The 27,348-nt window shown below is 36.3% G+C and overlaps 3 protein-coding genes across 3 annotated transcripts; 1 reads left to right on the top strand and 2 right to left on the bottom strand.

Moving 5' to 3' along the window:
- Positions 1-7,029: 7,029 nt before the first annotated feature.
- ATPsynE (ATP synthase, subunit E) lies at positions 7,030-11,140 on the bottom strand. Its single transcript, XM_089643755.1, has 3 exons — positions 11,002-11,140; positions 8,732-8,888; positions 7,030-7,389 (listed from the first exon to the last, which is right to left on the bottom strand). Exons 1-3 carry the CDS (start codon positions 11,050-11,052, stop codon positions 7,337-7,339), a joined length of 261 nt encoding a protein of 86 aa, XP_089499881.1. The 5' UTR covers positions 11,053-11,140; the 3' UTR covers positions 7,030-7,336.
- A 1,650-nt stretch (positions 11,141-12,790) lies between these two features.
- Positions 12,791-21,909, top strand: mRpL43 (mitochondrial ribosomal protein L43). Its single transcript, XM_089644291.1, has 3 exons — positions 12,791-13,049; positions 17,956-18,062; positions 20,710-21,909. The coding sequence occupies exons 1-3, from the start codon at positions 12,913-12,915 to the stop codon at positions 20,973-20,975; spliced, it is 510 nt and encodes a 169-aa protein (XP_089500417.1). The 5' UTR covers positions 12,791-12,912; the 3' UTR covers positions 20,976-21,909.
- Positions 21,910-22,976: 1,067 nt separating this feature from the next.
- Positions 22,977-27,099, bottom strand: LOC149414264 (zinc finger BED domain-containing protein 4-like). Its single transcript, XM_089643728.1, has one exon. It carries the CDS (start codon positions 25,853-25,855, stop codon positions 23,909-23,911), a length of 1,947 nt encoding a protein of 648 aa, XP_089499854.1. The 5' UTR covers positions 25,856-27,099; the 3' UTR covers positions 22,977-23,908.
- Between the last annotated feature and the right edge of the window lie 249 nt (positions 27,100-27,348).

The raw sequence follows: 27,348 nt of genomic DNA, 5'->3' as shown, positions 1-27,348 counted from the left end.
CGCTGACTGCAGTTATGCTTCAAATATAAAATCGTATCTAAAGAAACACATGATTACGCACTCGCATGAAAAAAATTTCTCATGTCCGCAATGTGATTTTCGCTGCGCTCGCAAACATCAATTAAAGAGTCATATTGAAGTACATACTGGATTGAGGCCTTACGCGTGTACGCTATGCAATTATGCATTTGCTAAACAACCAAGTTTAAATAGACACATGTTGAGGCACGGAGAAAAACGTATCTCATGTTCTGAATGCAAATATAAATGTGTTGAAAAATCTTCTTTAAAGATTCACATGCTTACGCACTCCCTAGAAAAACCATTTTCATGTCTTGAGTGTGGTTATCTATTTTCTCAGAATTCTTCTTTAAAGATACACATGCTTATTCACACAGGAGAAAAACCATTCTCGTGTTCCTTATGCAATGCTCTATTTTCTCAGAAGTGTAATTTAAAGAATCATATGCTTACGCACTCGCGAGAAAAACCATTCTCGTGTTTGGAATGCAATTATTCGTGCGCCCGTAAGCCGGATTTAAAGAGCCACATGGTGAAACACTCAGGAGAGAAACCTTTCTCGTGTTCCAAATGCAAATTTAAATGTGCCCGTGCACAGCATTTAAAGAGACATACATTAAGACATTTTCGGGAAAAACCTTCAAAAAATCCTAATAAAAAAAAATTGTGCTTGTAAACCGAATTTACAGACTCACACATTTATTATTTACTAATTTTTTAAACGTCAAATTAAAATATTTTTTTTGTTAAATATTGTACTATATTCAGGTATCTAATCGTACTTTATATCTTGTCTGAATTATTCTTCATATAATCAGTTCCAATTTTGAAAATGACACTTAAATTTAGAGCAATTTTTAAGGTAAGGGGGGTCTGCTCCCAGTCGTCTGGGGCCAATGAGATACCCGATTTGCCGTTGGCGCTGAAAATTGTTTGAAATTTGCTCGCTGCAGACCAACAAAAGATAAAAAACCTATGCTTTTTGCCATCTTTTGACTGCGAGATAATGCAATTTCTTTTCGAAAGATGTTTTCGTCCACCAATATGCTTTGTTCCGGTGCACACAAGGCCGAATTATCAATTTACAACGCAAAAAATATTTTAATTTGATTATCTGATCTGAAATGCTTGCGAGGAAAATGCATAGGAAAATCTTTCGTAAAAATACCTAATTAGGATTGGCTAAGGTCAGGGTATTCTATTTTTTAAATAAATATATTTCAAATAAAATTATTTCTGGATTTTGAATTATTGAGATAAGTAAATATGACATCAAATTATCATCAAACTGTGAAATGATGATAACGTGTAAAATATGTAGTTCTTTTCTCTTAAGGCCTTTTTGTAGGCGTTCAAAGAGGTTGGAAAGGGAAATATCTATATACGAATGTTAGAGGAAGCGCGCTAATATTTAAAAAAAAAACAATAATAATTAAGCAAAAATGGAAAAAAATATATCAAACAAAACACGACTCATTTGAAATAGAGCAAAAATCTCTCGTCAAACGCTTTAGTCACATTTAAAGATACACTGTGATTTTTTTCATGCCTATAACATAATAAATAACGGAACAAAACGTATTATTAATAATTTTTGGAGCTTACGTCGATTTCTTTTCTCTCGGGGGAATTTCATATAATTAAAGTTTCGGCATAACATATCTCTAAATAGTATAAAACAAAGTCACTTTCCCCGTCTGTCTGTTTGTGCGCCTAGTTCTCCCAAGCTATGCAACGGAGTTTGATTCGGAGTTTTCATTTAGAGAATTTATTCCGGAAGACTTATATATATAATACATGGATATTATATATGGACACGTCAGCTAGTGTATGTGGTGTGATATGTATTTTTTTTTTGGAACTTAACGGAGTTAACAAGAAACTTCTTATAAATAGGTAGAAATTGGGTATGTAGGGGCTTAATCTACATTACTTTTACCGCCAAGAATACCTGAAAATAATGCGCTCGATTTGACAAAGGGGGACATAACATTTAACATTTTTTTTATATTACTAAAAGATATTTTTTCGAACTAGTAATAAATGACTTGAAACTTTTTTTAAAACTCTAGCTAAATTAAACATTTCGATATATATTTTTTAACAAAAATAGTGTTTTATAAAAACATATATTACATCCGTTATAACTGTTATATTACAAATAATTTCAAAATAAAGTACATAACTGATCCCCCATACATACAAGTCCTGCTTATTTATGGGGGTACATAAAATACATATATTATGTAATTAATGACTGTATTATATTTATTTGTAATTCGTGTATCTTTTTGTTGCTAATAAATAATAAAAAATAAAATTAAAATAACTGACGCTTCAATACCCATATTGAAAATTTTCTGACTGTAATGAAAATAGGACCAGCGTACCAGGAATGCTTGATTTCAACAACTTAGAAGCGCCGAATACTATACTAAATATTTAGTATAGTATTTAGTCAAAAATATTTCACCAATAAATGAAGATATGTCTCGACGCAATCTAGTGAGAAATTTAGCACTAACAAAGGCTTTCCTACAAAAATAAAGTTGGTGGTTTACAGGTAGAAAAAATATAATAAGCAGTAATTGTTGATTGAGGTAGGTACTAGTACATATTGAATCATTTGGCGGGTTGGAAATAAGCCGACATAGCTCAGTGGTTACAGAGCACCTGATCGGACATCAGAAGGTACGGGTTCAATTCCCGTTGGCGGCATTTATTTTTACTTGGGAGATATTTTCAATTTTTATTAATATTTCAGGCAACTAATTATTGCTTTTAATTAATTAAAAATATGTGTTTTTTTTAAACCAAGAATATCACTCTTTTCATATTATATTAAAGAGAAAAAAAAATCCTCACAGAAATGTAAAATACGAGTATTATTACTTTTGACTTGTATATCTCTAAATAGTATTAAATAAAGTCGCTTAGTTCTTCTAAACTATTCAAAAGATTTTAATACGGTTTTCACTATCGTTTAGAGAATTTCTTCCGGAAGGTTTATGTATATAATACATGCATATTATATTTATAAAAAGTATAGAAAAGTCGACGTTTTGTAATCAAGTCAAAAAAATATATTTTTGGGCGCTTACATTGCTAACGCTGGCTAAACCTTATGAGATACATCAAAATAATGTACTACGGAATTATATATCTTAAAAAGGCCTACAGAAAATTCCTCAATGGTATATATCTATCTCTTAAGGATAACCCATAGTAATCATTTTTATTTTTACATATATTATGTGTTATTTGCAACGCTATTTTGACCAATAAAATATTAATTCTTAACCAATTAAATACTTTTTCCGACTTTATGTCTGGGTTAAATCTTCTCCACAGGAAAAACTAAACCCTTCCACACACTTTTCCACAAACGATCATCTAGTCAATCAACATTATGCAAGTGCACTATATAAGCATAATAAATACAAAACAATACAAGAACAACACGTCAACTCACCAGAGATCAAATGGAAAAATAATTCACCGACTGCAGATATTTTCATACCAGAGGGTTCGGCTCGGTAGAACTCCTAACAGGGCCTATAAATCCTACTGATCCCTCAGCATAAATATTTTAAAAATCTTTTGCAATCCTACATGTATTTAAAATGGCTGATTTTTGCATTTTTATATATAAATTCTTTGACAGATCTAATATGCCTAAATTTTGAATGAGAGAGCTAGGTATATTGCCAGTAGCCGAAAAAACAAATGGTAATATTTTTATATTAAAATTGCCCTTTATAATATATAATTTAAAATGGATCGGATAGTAAATATGTCGCTCGGACTCTTATGATGCCACATATGTGCGTCCATAACACTGTTGCCACTATTAAACTCCAGAGTGCCGACCAGGAATACAAAACAAAATATAACATTCTTCTGCAATACATACACAACCAACTATCAGACACACTCACTGACCAATAGGATGCATGATCTGGGCAACAAGTATGGGGGTGCTATTGATTTATTTATTGACTCCATTTATAGAATTAAGCATAATCTATACCAACACTTTGTCGAATCCTACAAATTAGAGTAGCGTTGGTAAATTAGTTTTAATGATTTGTCTTACCTATATGTAGTGTTGTTGTCATTTCTTTTTTTACTTTATGCTACTCTTACGTTTTACTAATATTGCTTCATATTTAGTTTTTTTTTTCTTTTTTTTTTAATCATTTCTTAATATTACTCCTTATACTTGTAATCACAATTTTACAACTGTGTATTTTGTACCTACTTTACAATAGATTACATCTATTTACTGTCAGTATCTCCTCTATAATACAGATATTCTCCTATGTACACTGCATTATGTATCACTTTTATGTAAAAGCCTTTTTAGGCGTATATGTAAATAAATAACAACCACCCTCCACCCCCATTCTCTAGATTAAGTCCCACAGGGGAGGCGATCGGGTAAAAAGTAAACAGTATGGTGTATTTAAATACTGTGTTGCGGCCTGCGTAACATTGCAAACATACAAATGCGGCCTGAGAAGAAAAAGGTTGAGTATGGCTGGTGTAGACTTCTTCTTTGTTCATCCTAGACACAAGAGACTGCAGATCCGTTTGGCATACTACAGGCAACAGATTGCTATTCAAATCTTGTATACAATATACAATTGTGCATATATTATACAGATATTAGCAGCAGAGTTCCTTACGTTTGGTGAAATTGACAGATAAACAACTTCATTGGCCCGAGGCCTGGGAGTCCAAATTTCTTATGTAAACTGGTGATTCTAGTTTTCTTTCAAATCGGTACAGGTTTCACAGTGGTAGATACTTTCAGTGTCACCCTGGTAAAAGATCACAATTCAGAATCAATATGTTGCTTAAAATGGCTTTATCCGTGTTTGTGATTTAATCAATAATCAACTACATTAGCCTGTGTAAGGCCCAAGAGTCGAAAGGTCTTATGGTAACTAACGACATTAGTTTTTTTTCGAATCGTCACAGGTTTCAGAGTGGTAGATGGTGGGTGTTCTCTCTTTCTTAAGAGACAAAATGAGGCTGGGCGGCCGCTCAATCGGCAGCGAGCGCTCGCAGGGTACTCACTTGTAACTGCTGATTATGGACCGACTAAGTACGTCTCGATGCTGCTCGTTTTTATAGGCGCCCGTGCCTCGAGAATCTTCGGGCGTGTAGGTAGATGCTTCGCTAAAGGGTTCTAGATACAATGCGTTTTGCATGGACGTACATTCCTGAATATTCTAGTAGTCGCTACAGTCTATTCAATTTGTGATCCACGTGTACAAAAAATCTCTTCATCTCTCCACACACCTTCTTCCTACTTAGTACTTTATGTTATTATTACTCATACCTACATCATTGAATGAATTGAGAACTACAATTGTCATCCCAGACGAAATGAACAAGACATTTTAAGTAAATACGTAATAGGTGTATCAACTGTGTATAATTTAATTTTCAACAATATGACTTGAAGTAGATGTACTGTATCTAAATAAATAAAAATGTCTGGTGTGCGATGACGCTGGAGCGTCACCGTAATTTGGGGCAAAGAAAGGCGTTATCCTTTCTCTCTTCCAGGGGACTTGTAATTTGAAATGGAGATTGCGCTCTCCCAACCAACATATAAAGTAATGGCCAGATTTCTGCGCTTGCCAGGTTTGGTGATTCTTTAGTTTGATGTCCAGCGAGCCCGCGCTTGGGAAGAACTTCGATTAATCACAAGTCACCTTTTTGACATGAACTAATGCAATAATCAGCGAGCATATGCTTTTATTAAAACAGCGGTTTTTCTCTCCAGTCTTTGGTTGTTGACATTTAGCTTTTTACCAAGCGCGGTCCGTCCATACATGCTGTGCATTCTAGAGTAAAACGATTTGGACTTCTAGCCGTAAACAGCAATACTGCGATTTAAATATTTTAATATATCTACAGCGACCTTAATGTGATTTTTTTTACAAAAACGGCGCTGTAAAAATCATACAAATATTATTATTATAAGACATTGTGCATATTATCGTCCCGTTTCTGTGTACATACAACGAATGACACGATACAAAGAGCGCTAGCGAGTCTAAATACACATCATTCTCAAATACTGTGAAACGCGTAAAACACACTGTGGTTTGGAAGCGATTGTAAACCGTATCCAAGAATGCTAGAACGTACATTCTTTCCGCGCATGCGCACTGAGACCAGCAAGCCAATATCTTCGTCAACTTTATACTACATTAATGACAGCATCCGACGTGCAAAAACCGTCTTTAATGCTCATATGTATAACGCACAGAATTGTATACTCTATTACTAATCCATTAGATTGTAAGTGCGCGCTGCTTTGACGGTTTGCTTTGAGCTTGGATACTTCGCCAACGTGTTCTAAATGATAACAGTGAATTGTGTAGTCGTATAATTGAATCATTAATGCGAAAAAGTTTTGTGTCTCAGCCATTTGCGGAAAAAAAAACTTATTCTGGATACTGGAAATATTGAGTTATAGAGCTTAATGGAGATAATTTTAGACGGTAGGTACCTAATTGTATCTTGTTCGTGGGCTAGCGTCTAGATGTGCATATTTGATATCAAGTACGTAGTATGTACGAGTATAAACATATGATGTCCAGCATCTCTTCTACGAAAAGTCACCGACCGCCACTGCTTGTTACTTGCCGCACTTTTCTCGGTGCGGCGTGGTGCATGTGAAAAATCAAGCGCGGAGTTTGAATTCCTGCTCTATGGTTGGTGGGAGCAGAACAAAGCTGATAATGCCATAAAAATGACAAACGTCATAACGAAACATCTCGTCTCCAGCGACAAAATGTTTTCAACATCACAACAAAAACATTCAATTTGCATTTTTTAATTCTCACTTTCTAACACTGTTAAAAGCATATTTCTCACTGTAATACGAAATGAAATAGCATAACTTTTATAAGATTGTGTCAGGGTGTGAGGTATATCTCCCAAAATTGCCCAGGGCGTTAAAAACATTAATAAAAAAAAAAAACATAATCTCACTCTTACCCTACAATATTATATTTATTTTATCAAAGATGTTGTAACCCACATACAAAGTAACACACAATATTCAAAAGAAAAGAAAAAAAAATACAAAAACAATATACAAATATTCTATATCCTTACAATACTACAATAATAAAATAATGAAATAAATTCTCAGAAAAGAACATTGTAAAAGAGTTGTTTTTAAATTAAGTTTGTTTATGGTGTTGAATTTTTTTCTTTCCCTCTCGGTGTTGCCATGTTGTTGATTGTATGTAGAAGGTGGATCTCCTATTTACACGGCGCTTGCAACACTTTAAACGACAGCCTTCTTAGTGTTGGATAGTTCGTCGATCATTTGTTGTTCAACTGAAATCAAAGAAAATACATAAATTAGTTTATCTGGCTGTTCGATTTTTCACAAAAAGTCTAACTAACTAACTGTTGGGAAGTGAGTTAGCTAAGAGCTTCACAGATGGACTCATAGAGGGCAGTGCGAAGAGCTTGCTTGGAAGTCCGCAAGATGGCAGATAGTAGCCAGTAGTCGCCAGGGCCAGTTAGGCTGCTCCAAGACAAACTTGTGTTTGCAGATCTCATTTAGCCAGCTCCTAGTTAGGTCGACTATCGAGTCACTCTTGTAATATGCGAAGTATTGAATAAATCCCTGATTTAACACAAAGAACTTATTCTTCATAATCTCCTTCCACGACGAGTTGAAGAACTGTTTGTGGGAACACAACACTAACTAACTAACCATCGCGCCGTTTCTCTGGAGTGGTATGCTTAGAGGATAGACTGCCATCCAACTCTTACTGGAACTTTTTCACTACGTTTTCATCAGCTTTGTATTCTTTCCAGATCTCCAGTAGTATTTGTAACTTGTAACAAGGTCACACATGATTTTTACACACACATCTCAGGGATCTTATTTCCATAGCATTTGGTCTTGCTCTGTCAGTTCCATGACTCACTGCCGTACATCAGGTTTGGTATTAACACTTCATTGTGGACTGCTAGCCTCGCTTCTTTGGAAAACTTTTTATTAGCGACCACCACGCTCAGTCCCCCGTTAACCTCCAATTAGTTTACCCTTTCAAACCCTTCATTTTGGATTTGTACGTAATTGATTAATTATTTCATTTTAAAATTTCTATATATGAAAATTTTCAATCAATTTCCATCAAAGTAAGATAAAGTTAAGCCTAAGTCTTGAGTTCTTCACCGATTGCTTTGAAATTGCACCTACCACAGGTAAAAACATGTTTTTTTTAAACAGCGCCATCTGTTGGACGTAAAAGCAACACGCACTATTGGTTCTCTATATGTACAGACAGATTGAACTACAGCAAAGCGTGGCAGGGCACAGCTATTAAATCATTTATTATGTGCATCATTCTTTTTAAATTTCAAATAAGGAATTACATAATTTGTCCAAAGAAACACCACTACATCAATGACAATTCGTTTTTATAAACTTTCTTTCAGGCAGGAAACATAATATTGAAAAAAAAATACAAATAAGAAAGTCCAAATAAACAATGATTTCAAATTTCAAAGTCCTCCATTACAACACAAGCATCTTCCCACTATTGATGACAATTAATGATCGTAGCAGAAGATTTTCAAATATTGTAAGGTTGTTCATAACCTGGCCATCTTTTTCTATTTTAATTTTTTTTAAATATATTATGTTGAGTTGGTTTGTACATACGCTCCCTGGTGCGCTGCTTCTCAACGGCGTTCTTGGCGTCGCGGATGACCTTGAGGCGCGCCTCTTCTTCGCGGATGCCAACTTCGCGCTTGGAGAGGCGAGACTGGTGCGCGGCCCCGTACAGGATTCCCACAACCAGGAAACTCCAGCGCCCGGCCTGAAACAAACAATCATACATCACTCGTACACAGCAATAATCAGATACCATCTCCTACTGCTCCCAAACTTTAGTTAACGGTTTGACTACCGCCCCGAGAACCTTTTTATTGATTAACACCAAGGCCATAGGTCACCCCGAGTGGTTCGCCATGTTTGGTGACGTAGTACGGGTGCCCGGGTTAATGGAGCGAGGTTTGGCTAGGTTTTGGCAGTGAACGCTTTTGCCCACCTACTGCACGGCGGGTGGGATCGGAAGAGGCTGGTTAACGGAGACATTTTGACCACTCCAGCAAGACTCTTTCTCAATCCTTCGTCTCGCACCGCAGTGGGAGGGATGGATTCATACGTTCGTCACACCTGGACACATTTACCCCCAGATTTCTACCCAGCCATCATATATTTTATCTTCTCAGAACTTCTCTCTTTCCCTAAAAATACCCAGAATCCCCAAGATTACATAGGCCCTGAAGGATTTTTTTCCTCAGAGCCTCGTGTGTGGATCTAGTAAAAATGGTGTCACGTTGATCTGGAGAAAACTAAATTCATATGCTCGCAAGGCCCCCACATAAGCATCAGAGGAATATCTTTAGTAAATGTATAAAAATACATTCAGAGTCAGAGGGAAACGTAGGTCAGTGAACCAGTCTAGGGCCCCAAGCGTCGCCCTGCAGACCTCGTCAATCCTGCCGGGGAATGAATGCAGCCGGCATTCTTTAACATGTCCTGTGGTCTACACCGCAACACATTCACACATCGCAGAAGCTTTACGGTCCCACCTGTGCATCATGTGGACATAGCTGCCGTGGGAGGACGAGTTTACTACACAGTGAGGTGAGAGAACACATCATTGTGCAAAGATATTGCGCTATTTTACTGCACCTTCTTGTATTCCCTCAGTGTTGCAATGTCTCGCCTGATATTTGGCAGGGTTATATTTGCAACTACGGGGAGCTAAGTCATGTGGAACATTGACCACGGGAGTATGGACGCTTCTAGCCCATAATGGAGCACAGTATTCAGCTGTTAAGAAAACCACCTAGCATTGTAAATTAGTATTCCTAAACTAATCCATTCCAGATGCATTGGATTATGCATTATCAAAGTGTTACAAAATTCACTTCCCTTCATGGTGCTTCACACATGTGCCGATAGTGCACGGGATGAGTTATACATCTGCACTGCTCCAACACGTGACTTGCAGTTATGAGCGTAATCTGTCCCACTCATATCACCGTTTCGGCGGGCTGATCTATATCGATACCGCCCGATGATGTATGATAAAACAAGGTTATATGCACGATTCGTTTGCTCAGCAAACTTATCAAATTCCGCAGCATGCAAAGGCTCTTTAAAAAAACAACAATTGATTTCAACTTGGAGACAACTATTTAAGTCGGGGGTTTAAGTTGCACATGCATAAAATAGGTTTTTAGGGTTTAGTTTGAGTTATTTTAGTAATTTGTGCGAATTTCCTAACCTTCAAACTTAACTTTGAGAATAAATGGAACTTTAATTCATGTTATACCATCTCCCACCACATAATTGGTTACTTCTCGTTGAAATTAAGTTGCAACCATGTGCTATATATATATATATTGTTTGCGATTAAGCTTGCAGCGGAATTTGACAAGTTTAATGTAAGTTATGTGAAGACTGAAGAAAAGCAGTGCAATTAAATGTATATACCAACGAACCGCCTATTCTCTAGTATACATTTGTTACCCCAAAAGGCTCATGATGAAGTATGTTTTTATATTATTTTCTCTCTCCGTGTGGGGTTGGTCTTCGATTTGGACAGAGATTGAAACATAGAAATCTGAGAATATTATTCGTGTAAACCAGTTACAAATATAAATACCCAAGAAAAAAGGTGTATTATTATTATATTGTGTAATAAAGGTACGAATTGTATTGTAGTAATACATTAAAACATTATATTTAGATGCATAAAGGTTTCGAAAAGACATACTAAATGATAAGTTACCAAAAGTCATCGGTAAAGTTATATAATGACGTAAAATCCTAACCTCAAATTGACAATTGAAAAACTCTAAAATATAATGAAACCTTTAGACTTTTAAGAGGATGTTGTGTTTAAAATACTAATTTACCTTAATTAGCGGGGAAATTCGGACGGGAGGGCCAAGAGGGAGTCCAGACATTTTGATATTTGTAGGTTTTCAAAATTACACGAAAAATTTATATAAACTGCAGACACCCGACTAATGTTGCCAGCGGGAGGAAAAATTTATCTCAAATTATTATTTTATCATTGCTTTGGCTTGACCATTCGTTATAATTATACTAGATCGCATGGTGATGTACTCCTAATAATTATTAAAATATAATAAATAATAAAATAGTAGTAAGTGTGTAGGGTGTTCAAATCCCACGAACAAAATGCATGAATATCGCCGTAAAAAACTTGCTTTAGTAACTAAAAGCCTTTGTGAAAGTAATAAAATTCACTCAAATGATGTTGTGTGACAAATAATGTTAAATAAAAATGAAAATTTATTGGTGTTTAGCATATAATAATTTTTGTAACGCCTGTTTTGTAAAAAAAATATATCTCAAGGGCATTGTAATGCAGACAATAAATGAGACGAAATTATGTATTCACGAAAACGTCTTAAGGCCCCGTAGTAAGCGTTAATAATTGTTTTAAAAGGGAGATATGTAAATACGAATGTTACAGGGGGTGCGCTCATATTAAAAAACTTTAATAATTAAGAGAAAATGGTGAAAATATTTTTAAAAAAACGCTCGTTTGAAATACTATAAAATAAAATTTCCTTGACAAATGCTTTAGTTGCATTTGAAGATACAATTCTATACAAGATGTTTTTCATGCCTTTAATCAGAGATGTGCAAAATGGGTACCCAAAACCATTTGAAATGCAAAATGGAAATGGGTCAAAACTTTTCCATTTGAAAATGCAAAATGCAAAATGGTTTTTAGAAAAGCATTTTAAATGCAAAATGCAAAATACCGATTTTCAAAATGCATTGAAAATGCAAAATGGTTTCTCAGGTCAAAAAATTAAAATAATTATAGAATTTTTAAACAATTTTGTCATTTAATAATGGACATCAATGTAGAACAAACATATTACATGATGGTACATCCAAAAACACCACGACTACAGATGAAACCACAAAAAAATTGCGCGGGACTAATGTTGCCAACGTAAAAACATAGAAACTGCTATCTAACATTTAATATTACAGCGTCATGGCCCCATGTTCAGTATTTGAATCAGTATTTTTTGTAATGGTATCACTCAATTGCCAGGGCTCCTACCAGGGATCAACTTGACAAATCTAAATTATCTCTCATAGCGAGGTTGAGGACCGACTGATATTTGGGGCTTATTAAAAAAAGATGATTGGAGATAGTAGGAAGGATGTTGCAAAAAAGCATTTAAAATGGAAAATGCATTGAGAAAAGCATTTAAAATGCAAAATGGTTTTTAGAAAAGCATTTAAAATGCAAAATGGAAAATACCCACTTTGCATTTTGCATTTCCATTTGAAATGGATTTATTTGAAATAAAGCACATCTCTGCCTATAATATATAAAATAACAGGAAAAAACGTGTTTTTAATAATTTTCGGAGCTTACTTTGCGATTTTTTTCTATCTCGGTAATTTCATATATAAATATTATCTTAAAAATAACATATTATTCTATATTATTATTTTTGGATCTTAAAAACTTAAAGAGTTAAGGAGAAACAATCTGTAGAAATTGGATATGTGGGGGATTAAGCTTCATCCAGATTACGAACTTACGAACATATGAATGTGGATGAAGCAGGTAGTGTGTTCGGAGATATTATTTTTGTTGTATTTCTTGCTCCGTGGCTACCCCCGCAATTATTCTTTTTGGGGTAAATGTGTTTCATAAAATGGCAGCCCTTTAACATCTCAAAATGACACAAAAATGACAAATTACATAACCTAAAAATTGAAGACATTTTATTAGAAAAATAACATTGAGCTAGTGATTAGTGATAAAAATGTCGAACAACCACCTATTCCTGAAGTCGGGTTTCGTGCGCGCCCCCCTGGAGAACGGGCTGGGGCGCCATGTCTGCCAGCTGCAGAGGGTGGTCATCAAATTCTGCAAATACAATGGCTCCAGTCGAGGAGTGAGGTTAGCTTTATTGTCATTTGTAGGCAAGAGTTTTAACTATTGATGGAGACGGTCTGAATAGCTCCCTTAAGCAATATATCGCGTTGTACTTTAATTTAGTGTGAGTCCGGCCTAACTGCCTGGACCCGGTCTGCCGGTGGAACTAAGGTATCCCCACTCGGGGTATGCTCTGAAGGCGAAAATGTGGGGAGGAGAAGAAGATGAGGGCGACTAAGCTTGGGAAACACCTGTGATAAAATTCTAGATTATTTTTCTCTTATTCCGCTTCACTCTTAATACGCAATATTTCACTTTCAAATAAATGGATTTAGCTTTATTAATTCAAAACATGATTTATTATGTCGGGGGAGACGGAAAAATACGCACTTTTAATTTTCATTTCGTTTATTAAGTCACTTATCTTCTTCTTGTGCCGTATCAGGTCCCCCCGACGTTGGCGATCACTCTAGAAAATGTTTCTTTGTCTTGCGCTGCCCGGAATAGCTCCTCCACACTTCTAATGCCGGTCCACTCTCGTATATTTCGCAGCCAAGACATTTGTCTCCTACCAGGCCCTCTGCGACCCTCTATCTTGCCTTTCAATATTAACTGGAACAAGTGATACTTCTCCCCTCGAAGTACATGACCCAGATATGAAATTTTCCTGATTTTTATTAATCTAAGCAGTTCTCTCTCTGCTCTAGCCCGCCTGAGAATTTCTGTGTTGGTGATCATGTCGGTCCATGGGACTTTGAGTATTCTCCGGTGAAGCCACATTTCAAAAGCCTGTTCATGGTATTTACTTTCAAGGTCCATGTTTCACATCCATACAACAAGACCGACCACACATAACATTTTAGCATTCTCTGCCTTAGTTTTAAGCTGATATTATCATTGCAGAAGAGGGATTTCATTTTAATGAACGCAGTTCTTGCTGCTTCATTTCTGCACCTAACCTCTACATCTGGGTCAAGAGTCTCCGTGAGAATACTGCCGAGGTATCTAAATCTTTCGACCTTTTCGACATTGCAACCATTTAACTGTATCACTGATTCAGAGTGATCTAGTCGTCCAAATGTCATCCATTTTGTTTTATTGACGTTGATTGTTAGGCCCAGTTGCTCACCAGCATTACTAACCAGATTTAATAGGTCTTGGAGGTCATCGATACAGTCAGCTAGTAATACAGTATCATCTGCGTATCTTATGTTATTAATGACAACTCCGTTGATCTTAAGACCCTTCTCAGTATTACTTAGGGCTCTTTTAAAGACATAGTTGGAATAGAGATTAAACAATAGTGGCGACAGGATACAGCCTTGTCGTACTCCACGCTGAATGGCAATTGCATTAGATCTCTCATTCCCATGTCTTATTTCTGCTGTTTGGTACCAATACAGTTTTTTATGAGATTCTGGTCTTTGGTGTCAACGTTACAATCCGCAAGCATTTTCATTAGGTCAGCATGTTTTACCCTGTCAAATGCCTTTTCGTAGTCAATAAAACAGGCAAAAACTTCCTTTCTTTGGTCACAACACTTTTGCAATAGTACATCGATAGACAATAATGCCTCACGCGTCCCAAACGCATTTCTGAAGCCAAACTGAGTGTCATCCAAGTCCTGCTCGCACTTATTGCGTATCCTGGCATGTATTATTTTAAGGAATAATTTAAGGACATGACTCATCAGGCTTATTAATCGATAGTCACTGCACTTCTTAGGGTATTGTTTTTTAGGCAATGTCACGAAGGTGGATTTTAGCCAATCTTGGGGTATATTCCCTGTGTCGTATATAGAATTAAATAACCTCAACAGGTAGTCAACATTTTCATCATTAAAGAGCTTCAACACCTCAACTGGAATATCGTCTGGTCCGCACGCTTTTCTATTGTCTGAAGTCTTTATCGCATGAAGAATTTCTGATTTTAAAATCGATGGTCCATGCAATTGATCATTGGGAATATTAATGTCAGGTCTAATATCTTTGAATGTATCATGAATATACTTTTCCCATGTTTGTAAAATATCTTTTTCATCCAATACTAATTTATTGGAATTGTCAACTAAACATGATGTAGTAATTCTTCTAGAAGTGCCTGTAATTTCCTTTAATTTTTTGTGAAGTTTGAATGCATTGTGACTACGACTGTACGATTCTAGTTCTTCACACTGTGACTTCATCCATTCTTCTTTGGCTTTTTTAATTTCACGTCTAATCGTTCTTTGTAAGTTTTTTATATTGTGTCTCATTATGTTTGTGTTTACGTCTCTCATCCATTAAGTTCAAAATGTGGTCACATCCAATTCTTTTTTCTAATTTGCTTATCAGCTTTCAAATTTGCATCACAGGTTTCACGTATAACTGACTTAAGGTCACTTATGCGATATGTCAATTAGTATGCGGCGCCGTTATGTTCATATCAAGAGTTGGATTATATTCATAATATCGTATTAGAATTAAATCACAAACCAGTCTATACAAACCTAGCGTAGCCCACAAACTACTTGAAAACTGGGATATAACTCTAAAGGGGACGCGAGCAGGCGTTATTAAAGGTTCCCCAACATTTATAGTAACTTTTAGTAATAATATAACTAAATTCAAGTATTAATTCAAAGTAAACATTCCATATTTACCGTGAAGCGGAATTCGTAACCTTTACCTATTCTAGAATTCCATTTCGATCTTAACACATATCTGTGCGGGTATTGTTTGCGCCGGCGCTACGCTGACTCCGGGCTAAAATAAAGGTCCCGCGCGAATTTGTTTTAAATCGCTAAATCTTCGAAATAATTTTAATAAAAATTTCTACGTAGTAACTCAGCATACCCAAGATATAAAAGTACTAAATGAAAACGAATATTATTTGAAATACAACTCAATTAACCTTGTAAGGGGCCGTTCAAGTATTACGTAAGCAGATTTATTACAATTATTTACCCCCTCTTCCCCCTTGTCACCAAAAGTAAGCAAAGCTCTTACCCCCCCCCCCTCCCATGCTTACGTAAAAATTGGTACCTATATGCATTTTTCTGTTAATGTATTCTGTTTTTTTATTGATTCATAAGCGAAAGAGGATCAACGGTAACACAAATATTAACTTGCTTTGATTTGCTTACAACACGTCAAATCGTCAATCGTACTGAAACGAAACAATAGATTGATGGAAGAAATTTAGACAAGTGAGTAGCGCGCGGTAATTCCCCCATTCGCTTTTAAGCGAGTACCTAAACGTATTAATTATTTGTGGGAATCCCCGAATATGTATTCGGTTTTCAAACATAGACAATGTGTGGGTTGCCAATGTGTAAAAAAAAATAACTACTGCTGAGCAGTGCTGACGTAATCACTATCTCGACCCCCCCACCCCCCCATGTCATCAAAAATAAGCAAAGCAAAGACCCCCCTGCCCCCCTATAGTGCTTACATAATACTTGAACGGCCCCTAATATGTTTATTACGGTCCGCCCATACCTGCTTTCTTTAAATACGCCCGACATCTCTCACTTGCTTGCGCATAGGTGTTGAGTGGGTGCGTAACAGAGATAGAGATTCAAATCAGGTTTCACGGTCATAAAAACCCTCATTCCAGGAATTGAATTATTACAATAACAAATAACATACTATCCTTTTGTTGAAATACCGATGTAAACGAAAGGCATGAAGATAAATATAAAAAAAAGACTTGCATTACGATTGGATAATTATGTACATATAGTTGGGACCTTTACAAAGAGATTGGTATTAAATGTTCATATAAAAACATTGAATAATTCTGTCTTTTCTGCCATTGAAATGAGGCAAAAGGTAGAACTACCCTTCCCGCCGTTAAGCATCAATCGACCGAACGAGTAGAAATACCTTTCCCGTCCGAAGTGTATTAATATGCAGAAATTATTGAAATAACGCTTCGTTTTAACGTAATAACTACAAAAAACAACTCTTTCGTCAGAGGAGATGGTAAGAGATCCATTAAAGTCCTATTTTATCAATCAAAGTTCAAAATTTCCCATGTTTTGATGCCATGTTTAATGTTTTGTGACTTTAGTTTCATCTACATAACCTAATAACCTATTTTGTGCATATTTTTCATCTTCTCCAACTTAGTAATAGTTGTTACTTGTACTAATTATGTCCTAAGTCCTTCATCATTATACAGAGTTTTCCAATAAGAGGTGTTATTTTGATATTCAATCGTAGAAGATCAATGGTTTCGTTGCTTGTGTGGCACGTATCACCGTATTGTTGAAAGTAAACGTTGTCCAGATCAATACCATCCAATTCCGGCCATAAAAAATCATTAATCATATCTCGATAGCGCAATCCATTCACCTTAACTGTTGCTCCAGCCTCATTTTTGAAAAAGTAAGGTCCAATGACTCCGCCGGACCATAAACCGCACCAAACAGTCACACGTTGAGGATAGAGAGGCTTTCCAACAATAACTCTTGGGTTTTCCGAGCCCCAGATGCGACAATTTTACTTGTTGACGAAGCCACCGAGGTGGAAATGGGCCTCATCACTCAAGATGATTTGCATTTGATTCACTCAAGTGAATTTTAATAATTTCAATGCGTTGTTGAAGCGTGTATCGTTCCATTTTTATTAATGGCGTAGTTTCTGCTTGTCAAATGTCAAAAAATGACAGCTTCAAAAGTAACATCTGCCGAAATAGCGGGCTATTCAAAATAACACCTCTTATTGGAAAATCCTGTACAAGCAACGTGCACCCACTACAATTATTCCAGTAGAAGGGATAACAATATTGTCAGCTTTTTCAGAATCTGGGAATATTTGTCTTTCTTTTTATCAATTATAATTTTATTTGTCAGGTTTTAAACTCGCAGCCTCTGGATGGGTAGTCATGTATACCATTGTACCAAGGAGGTCATCAAACTAATTAAAGTTGTGCGTTTGATTCCCAGGGACTTTGTGGAGAATGACCTGATCAACTTTGCGCAGGAGCAGCCGGGAGTTGCCGTTTACCTTAAGCCGAGGAGACATCGCACTCCAGTCATAGTTGGAGAATACTGTAAGCTTGCATCACACCTATATAACATACTTCCAAGGTGTCACTTCAGCGTTACCGACTGAATATCAATGTTATTTATAGATAGCTCGGTGGAAAAGTTTAAATTTTTTGATATTATAGATTTAAGAAGCCTTTATAACATTTTTACAATTTTTTTTTAAGACCAGTTTCATTCATCATCAGACTGGTACAATTTGTACTAAATCTATATCAGAGGTTCTCAAACTTTTTTGCCCCGTAGACCACTTGCCAAATATTTTTTTTCCGTAGACCCCTGCCTGCCGAATATTGAATTTTCCTAAAACTATTAACGACCCATGTGATAATCATTTAATTTTTTCGTAAAAAGATTCCCTTCCCTTGCCTGCCCAACAACCGGGTGGCGGTATAGTTGCTCTGTCTTTACACTGTGCAGTCAAGGTCGCCCTTGTGAGGTATTACACCAAATGAAGCAGGATAAGCAACGGGAATTTCTTTCTGTAGCTGGCCCTACAGAACTGCCCCTTAAGTTCTTTGTTAGCGCTTATTCCGATCAGTTCTTCTTGTCACATGATATCCGATTCTTCAACATTCCATTTCCACAGTCAAAATGTCCTCAAACTTAGTTTTGAAGTCTGTGTGAAGTACATCTAAATGTTGAACGTCATTATTACCCTGGACGTTTTTCAAAAACAAGTTGGGGAACTAGAAAAATTCGCGGCTTCCAACGTGCAATGTTTTGGTTTAATTTATTAATTCTGACGAGAAAAGGAACGTAGACTCTATTTATATACCTCAATAAACAACTTTACGATATATAAACATACAAATATCAAATAAGTAATTTCTCAGTCTATTATATTTGTGTTAGGTGTATTGTGTCATTTACGGAACTCCTAAATATTGAGTTGAGGTAAATAGGGTCCGTTCGTATCTACCCCCATTTGAATCTCATGGACCCTCAAATTTTTTTCTCGCTGACATAGACCCCCAGCATGCCGATATCGCCCCCTGGGGGTCCATATAGATCACTTTGGGAACCTCTGATCTATAGTATACTAGCTGTAGTGTATCCGGCATTTCTGGGAGTTACCCTTAGGAGAACCGTTGTGGACTTTTTAAGATTTACAATTCCGTAATGCATTATTTTGATGTATTCCATAAGGTTTAGCCAGCGTCGGCAATGTGAACGCCCGAAAATATTTTTTTTTACAACTTGATTACGAAACATTGAATTTTCTCTACTTTCTATAAATGTAATATGTATGTATTATATATATATAAACCTTCCGGAAGAAATTCTCTGAATGATAGTGAAAATCCTATCAAAATCCGTTGCGTAGTTTAGAAGAACTAAGCGCACAAAGAGACAGATACAGATAGCGACTTTATTTTATACTATTTAGAGAAATCATCACCTCAGTTGGACAAGGTACTAAGTGACATTTTTTTCAAAAATGACCTAATTTTGTCGTGCTGTATTTCTTTGGAAACTTGTATGACGGAGGTCTAAGATCAAGTTTTTAAAGCTTCTATTTATTTTACAAGGTTCTAACATCACTTTGAACTTTTGCAATTGCCATTTTGTTTGTATATATATGGCAGTTAATCGTTTTTACAAGGCGCAATGTAGTTCGTTACTTTAGTTGGATAGGGTTCCAACTTCGCCTTACCATGTTATGACGTGACAAAGTTTGCAAAGACGATTTCTCATAATCTATTTGACATTTTCTGATTTTGCTGTTCTATCTTGTGTTAAGCATGTTAGTTTAATATATGTCAACGGAAAATCTCATATCTCAGAACATGGTAGAGTGAAGTTAGAAACTTCTTCAATTGAGGTGATAATGTAGCATCTATGTCAGTAATTGGTGTAATTGGCCTTATACAGGGTTTTCCAATAAGAGGTAGTATTTTGATATTCAATCGTAAAAGATCAATGGTTTCGTTGCTTGTGTGGCACTTAGCGCCGTCTTGTTGAAAGCAAACGTTGTCCAGATCAATACCATCCAATTCCGGCCATTAAAATCATTAATCATCTCTCGATAGCGCAATCCATTCACCGTAACTGTTGCTCCAGCCTCATTTTCGAAAAAGTAAGGTCCAATGACTCCGTTGGACCATAAAGTCACATGTTTAGGATAGAGAGGCTTTTCAACAATAACTCTTGGGTTTTCCGAGCCCCAGATGTGACAATTTTGCTTGTTGACGAAGCCACCGAGGTGGAAATGGGCCTCATCACTCAAGATGATTTGCATTTGATTCACTCAAGTGAATTTTAATAATTTCAATGCGTTGTTGAAGCGTGTATCGTTCCATTTTTATTAATGGCATAGATTCTACTTGTCAAATGTCAAAAAATGACAGCTTCAAAAGTAACATCTACCGAAATAGCGGGCTATTCAAAATAACACCTCTTATTGGAAAACCCTGTATAATATTGTTAATAATGTTCATTTCTGACATAGTTGTAGGAGGGAGGAAACACAGAGGCCGTAAAATCTTTTCACAGCCGAGATGTTGAACTCAAGAAAAATTTGTAGAAGGGGTTTTCATATTGCGCTAATTTTATCCGTGGACAAATGTTGGGTGCTCATTAAAGCTTTTTTTATATTGTGTCTGCCATCTTCAACAGTTGTTTTATTAATTGAGTTTGCTTTATCTGCAGTAAACGGCGAACGGCAATGGTTCTCCTTGCACAACAAAGATCGCACCGAAGTGAACGGCTGGCTCGCCAATCTGCTGGGGGCGCAGGGCGCTAGTGGCCTGCGTTACCGCAAGATGGGGAGCACCTTGCACCCCTCCGTGCAGGGCCCCTGGCTGCCCCGACACAGTCTGTCTGATGGGGTGCAGCTGGACAGGTTTGCTCCCAGCCCCGCCGGAGACAAATTGCTGGCCATGGCCAAAGAGCAGGGGATCCTGCCCAAGGAATAGAAGAATGAAACTGAGGACTTTGGATGGTGGACGCAGTTATCAAAATTTTGTCGATTAACTTTAAACACACAATGATAATAATTTTAAAAATGTGTTATAATTTATCCATCTCACTCATTTTTAGGCGGTTAGGTTAAAAACGAACATTCAAATCCTGCGCAGCAAAGACCCACAATGGACTGCGCTGCGAACCGTTGCCTTAATTTAACCGTTTGAGTGCCAATCGTTGATTTTCGTCGATTCGTGTTTTAACGAAGATTGCCGATCGTCGATTTCCGTCGATTGCGTCAGTCGTGTTCTGATTCGCGCGTACGTCTGTACGTAAAATTCTCATTTTTTCGAAACGCCTGGACTTCGGGATCCTCCTCCGCGTGATTCTAAACCAATATTCTTTAATAAAACACCGAAAAAATCATCGAAATCCTTGAAAATTCAAAGAATTTATGGGGTTTTAAAAAAATATATAATTTCATAAAAAATAATGTTTTTTTGGTGGCATTTTACAAGCAACTGTATGAATTTTTTTGGCACTCAAACGGTTAATTGTCTGCGCAGAGTATAGTTATTTGTTATCCTATTATTCTCGACAGCTAACGCCATCTATGGATAGCCTAATGGACTAATCTAGTGCCACCTATGGGTGAGCTCATACACTAATATCAAGGATATTACAGTTTTTTTTAAATGTGTCGAAATGTGGACCTGCCTTTAAATTTTTCCCGCTTGTATGTACCATCGGTTTCAGGTCACCATGTATAGTTGATACACTTGCGTATTTTTATTTACTTTTTTATTTACTAGTTCAAACCATCTAAGTGTCTCTTTCTTGATCGTACTTGTAGTTTTAAATAATATTATGATATAGAATTAGAAAAGTGTATTTTAGTGTTTATGTGAGGATGACATTTTTTGTAATAAACGTTTGTTACTGTTACCGAGTTGTTTTCTTTCGAAGTTATAAAGCAGACCTGTGAAAAATCACGGGATATTATAATTAAATATACCATTCCTGAGAGAAAGTCCAGTTATATCCAATTATGTCCTAAATCCTGTATCTAAATTTCGCTAATAAACAATTAGTTAATGTTAATTAAGTGTTAATCTCAAGTGACCTACCAGGTAAGTATGGTACTGTATATTACCTCCATAAATAGTTAAGTAATAACATAGATCACTGTAGAGATGTTCAGATCACTTTGTCGTTCCAAAATGCAAAACCAACTTACCATTAGTAATGCCGCTCGGAAAAATGATTATGTTACTAAATTACCTGTCCCCTGATATAGATATTTTCCAACTTAATATTCACCAGTTCAAAAACGCTATTATTACTTAATAAATTAAAATAAAATGTATGTTTATTATTGGTTATGTATAACTGTAAATGTGCATTTAAAATAAAATAAATAAATAAATAAATTATAAGTTTGTACAGCGCCCTTGAGGTGATTTTGCACAAAAACGGCGCTATAAAAATCATCCAAATATTATCGATTATTGCATGACGTTAACTAAAAAGCGCAGTTCCTTAAAAAATGACAAAATCTGACTTTAAATTTCTGAAATCTGAAATTTAAACGCAAGAAATATATAGGTACACATTTCAAATATAGAATTAAAATAATTTTGTAGTAAAAAGTATCATGATTTGCTTTGGATTTGTCATTTTAAAAATAGGAACTGATATATCAATAAATTCATACAGCCCTGTGATTTCTCAAACAGCATTTCGGTCAGTGGCCGAGTTGACATCGCGTTTGGGTCCCACCCAGGCGTAGTGTGTTCAATTCCTCGGCTGACTAAGTCCTCCATCACAACACAAGCAACATTTTACGCTTACTGTGGTGGTAGTAGGAGATTTTCAAATATTGTCAGGTTATTCGTAACCCGGGAATGTTTGTTTTCTTTAAAAAAAAAAAAAAATATATATATTTTGATATATTAGTATGCCTTGATTTTTCATGGGTCTGCGCTAATAAATCAATAAAACACAAATTCAAGGTTTTATAAGTTTTTATTGAAAAAAAAGGGTTTTAAAAAAAATAATTAATTCTCGTTACAATTTAGTGCAAAGTTCATACAAATCCTCACATTATTTACAAAATGATCAGAGGGCCGTATCCGGTCCTACACAAAGATAAGGAATTGTCTTTAACCTTAAAATTAACGAGTTTTTTGCTGTCGTTCGAGAGAACTAGAATCAAAGTTAATGTAAAAGTCATTAATAATTTTAAACTTAAGGACAATTTATTATCTAAGGATAGAACCGGAACTTCCCGTCAGGTGTCATTTATACTACAACAATAAATTAAGTGCATTCTTTGAGGAACAAAACCTATAAATATAAATAATGAAAATGCTTCTTACAAAATCGATAATATCCATTTTAAAATTATTTATTTAAACTGGAACCATAGTTCTTACCTACGTGCCATGGCGTTTGGTGTGTAGGTAAAAACAAAGACGGAGCGTCAATTTGCAAGTAGACGTGGGTCGTAACGTCATTTTCAAGAAACGTAACGAAACAAGTTTCTTGGTCGGCGTAACCTGTTTCAAAACGGTTATTTTTGTAACTAGTTATTTTCATTCACTTACCCGTCCTCGCGTGACAAATGTCAACCATGTACATGTGTTGGCCCCGCGTTTGGCGTGTCTCCCGAGTCGGACTAATTAATTAATTAGTTCCGACTAATCACGAATAATATACAATGGTTATTGATATTTACAGTTTATTTGCACGTTATATTTACTGTTTATTTACACCTTTTCATCGTTTTCACTGATATTTTTTTATTATTTACACTGTATAATTATTTGGTTGGTTTGTTCATTACACTTGTTTTGTTTGTTTGGCTATTTACACATAGTTTGTAAGTCTTATAATATTATAAAAATTATTTACATTTTTATTTTTATTTAATGACTAAAAGAGTTTATGACTCTAACAAAAATCTTTTTGGATCTAAATTAACATTTAAATACATCAATTGGGCAACTTTGTTTGTCTTCAATTGTGTGCGGCGGTTATTAATCGTGAGCCCTGTCTTGCTGAATATCCTCTCGCACGGAACTGAAGTTGCCATTATGTTGCCATACTTGCGCAGAAGTATAGCAAGGTTGGGATAAATGTGACGGTTAAGTTGCCACCATTGCAATGGACAGTTAAATTTCCCACTGTCGTTAAACATTGGTAGAATATTGTCTTTCAAATAAGAGTTTACTTCTTTGATGGCACACGACAAAGGTGTGCCTACTTGCTGCTGCTGCTGCGTCCCGACAATATTGCTTAAAATGGACCAAGGTGAAAATTTATCTCGTACCGGTATGGAAGCTGAGGTTGAAGTGGATTGTTGCGGTTGCGGTTGGTTTTCTCCATGTCGCCGTCTTATATCAGTTGCAAGTATCTCTTCCAGCATTTTCTTTGCTTTTTCTGCCTCATTAGTGTCAGAGAATACATTCATTTTGTACCTTGGGTCTAAAATTGTACATATCGAGAATGTTCGACTTCTCTCAACACCTTCTAGTCTTTTATCTAAGCCTGTCCGAAGTGCAGTAATTACATTGTTTGTAATTATAGTAAAGCCTTCCAGAAGCAGTTGATTACATGATTCTCTAAGACAACGTGTCATGACTATGATGGTACTGGCTGTCATATAATCTTCGCCACTCATAGCTTTCGTAGCTTCGTCGAAAGGTTTTAAAACCTTGCACAGTTCGTGAAACATTGTCCATTCCTCAACAGTTAAGATTGGTAAATCTTTTTTAAGAATTGCAACAGTGGCACATATTTGATTTTCTAGTTCGACAAATCGCTGTAACATAGCAAACGTAGAGTTCCACCTGGTTGGTACTTCCTGTATCAAGCGCTTTGGTATCACGTCCGGCTTTTCCTGTGATTGCACTTTTAATAATTTTTCTAGCGCTGCTGTACTTGTCTTAAAATGTCGGACGATAGTTTTGACTTTATCCAAAGAAGCTTGGACTAAATTCAGGGCATCTTGCACTATTAAGTTCAACGTATGGCCATAGCATCCGTAATGCTTCCACCCTATATCAGCTATGGCTTTTTTGACGTTAGCTGCGTTGTCACTAACAATAAAATTTATCTTATTTGTTACATTCCACTCGTTGGTCGTTTCGAGCAATGCAGCTTGAATATTCGCACCGCTGTGCATATCTTTAAACTCTGCACATTTTAATAAAAATGTTTTAAGAACAAGATCTTTTGTTATATAGTGCCCCGTTACAGCTATGTAAGCATCATTGACCCGAGACGTCCATAAGTCTGTTGTTAGAGATAGAAATTCAATATCGTTTATTTCTTCTTTTTTTCGTAGAACTGTTTGGTGGTATAATGTGGGAATGAGAATGTTAGAGACAGTTTTTCGAGATGGTAACTCGTATCCAGGTATGTGTCGGGCAAATTTTTTAAAAGCACGTTTTTCTACTAAAGAAAAAGGGTGATAACTATCTATAAATAAATTAGCAAGGTCATTATCAATTTGTCTTTTTTTAGTTAGTGTTACTTTTTTTCCAATTACGTAGCTATCAATGCGCTGTTGCGCAGCGCGGTATATGGGTATGGTACTTGCAGCAGTGGACGTAGAAGCTGACGCAGCATCGGAGCTGGATGACGAGGGCTGAGGTTGGACATCGCCTGGGGGTTCCTGCCCACGACTTTGTTCTGGGGTCCTTGCCGTTGATTGTGCGGTACAAATGCTTATATACGCATGGAGGTGTTTTCGCTTCAAATGTGTTTTCAAATTCGCGGTTGAACTTTTGAAGCTATAAACTTCACCACAACTGTTGCATTTCGCTTTTTTTTCATTATCTAGTTTTTGAAAAAAGTTCCATAAAGTACTAGAATTCACTCGAGACATTTTTTTTATACTATTTTTTTATACTATCGACAAGTTTTTTTTATACTATATTGCACTTTATTTACACTATATTTACACTTTATTTAGACTTATTACAATCCACACTAATTATATTTACATAATAACAAAGAAACATTAAATTTACATAAAACACCAAAATAACATATAAACGTAAGAAAGTACTCAAAATTATACACAAGTAGGTATAATGAATAACGATGAACTAAGACAAACTAAATTATTTTACTTTAAAATCTTTAAATTCAAAAAGCGGTCGCTCGCTGTCGCTTCCCAGAGACGGGGACTCCCGCTTTTCGGGAATTTTCGATCGGCCGGCCGTAAAGGCGTAAAGTACAAGAATTCACTCGAGATTTTATAAGTTTTTATTTATACTATATTACACTTTATTTACACTATATTTACACTTTATTTAGACTCATTACAATCCACACTAATTATATTTACATAATAACAAAGAAACATTAAATTTACATAAAACACCAAAATAACATATAAACGTAAGAAAGTACTCAAAATTATACACAAGTAGGTATAACGACTGCGACGAGACAAGACAAACTAAATTATTAATTATTTTACTTTAACTTTAAATTCAAAAAGGGGTCACTCGCTGTCGCTTCCCAGAGACGGGGACTCCCGCTTTTCGGGAATTTTCGCTCGCCCGGCCGTAAAGTACTAGAATTCACTCGAGAAATTTTTAAATTATGTATTTATATATATTTTATATTAACTCCTCACAGGAGGCCCGGAGGGAAGCAATTTCCCTCAGGGCCTATGTCATCTTTGGGGATGCTGGGTGGAGGGTCTTTTTGAGGAAAGGAAGGAGTGAACATGGGCCTTGAAGATACCCATGTTATAGGAGGGAGGAGACACAGAGGCCGGCAAACCGTTCCAAAGTCGAGCTGTTGTACCAAATAACGATTCGTAGAAGCGACCCGTCCTCGCGTGACAAATGTCATCCGTGTACTTACATGTGTTTGCCCGCGTTTGGCGTGTTTCCCGACTATTCACCGGTGCCGAAGGGATCAATGATGCTGGTTCCTCGGAGCATCTTCCATTGAAATACTGGTAGAACAAGGACAGCATACCAACCTGACGTCTGTGCTCTAAAGATTGCAATCCGTTCTGTTAAGATAGGGTAATCTATCAAACGGACCGCCCGTTTCTGCACAGAGTCAAGGGTTGTTTTCAGGTATTTTGGGGCTCCAAACCCGAGGTGGCTGCCAAATTCTACAGTGTGGCGCACTTGACATTTGTACAGGGGCAGCAGTTGTGTACTATTAAATTATCTATACAGGAAGATACACTCAGTATCGCCCTGGTGTAAGACCACCATTCAGTGTGTTCACCGTGTTTAGTGACCAGATCTGAATAGCCAGGTACTTCCCCACCTTCATCTACCCCATCTCCTTCCCCTCCCTACTACCTTCAGCCTCACAACTCACAACATACCTCAATTGGGGGTGCCATAG

The sequence above is a fragment of the Hesperophylax consimilis genome, chromosome 20, assembly GCF_061612785.1.
Source record: "Hesperophylax consimilis isolate HC1 chromosome 20, BYU_Hcon_1.0, whole genome shotgun sequence".
Classification (NCBI taxonomy): domain Eukaryota; kingdom Metazoa; phylum Arthropoda; class Insecta; order Trichoptera; family Limnephilidae; genus Hesperophylax; species Hesperophylax consimilis.
This window is presented reverse-complemented; position numbering and strand designations above follow the sequence as displayed.

What these genes read in the sequence shown, in the direction of transcription:
- mRpL43 (XM_089644291.1), top strand. Translation starts at nt 12,913, where the DNA reads ATGTCGAACAACCACCTATTCCTGAAGTCGGGTTTCGTGCGCGCCCCC. An exon ending in GGCTCCAGTCGAGGAGTGAG is followed by an intron (nt 13,050 to 17,955) that starts GTTAGCTTTATT and finishes TTTGATTCCCAG; the next exon opens with GGACTTTGTGGAGAATGACC. An exon ending in AGTCATAGTTGGAGAATACT is followed by an intron (nt 18,063 to 20,709) that starts GTAAGCTTGCAT and finishes CTTTATCTGCAG; the next exon opens with TAAACGGCGAACGGCAATGG.
- ATPsynE (XM_089643755.1), bottom strand. Translation starts at nt 11,052, where the DNA reads ATGTCTGGACTCCCTCTTGGCCCTCCCGTCCGAATTTCCCCGCTAATT. An exon ending in GAATTTCCCCGCTAATTAAG is followed by an intron (nt 8,889 to 11,001) that starts GTAAATTAGTAT and finishes TGTTTGTTTCAG; the next exon opens with GCCGGGCGCTGGAGTTTCCT. An exon ending in GAAGCAGCGCACCAGGGAGC is followed by an intron (nt 7,390 to 8,731) that starts GTATGTACAAAC and finishes CTTTGATTTCAG; the next exon opens with TTGAACAACAAATGATCGAC.
- LOC149414264 (XM_089643728.1), bottom strand. Translation starts at nt 25,855, where the DNA reads ATGTCTCGAGTGAATTCTAGTACTTTATGGAACTTTTTTCAAAAACTA.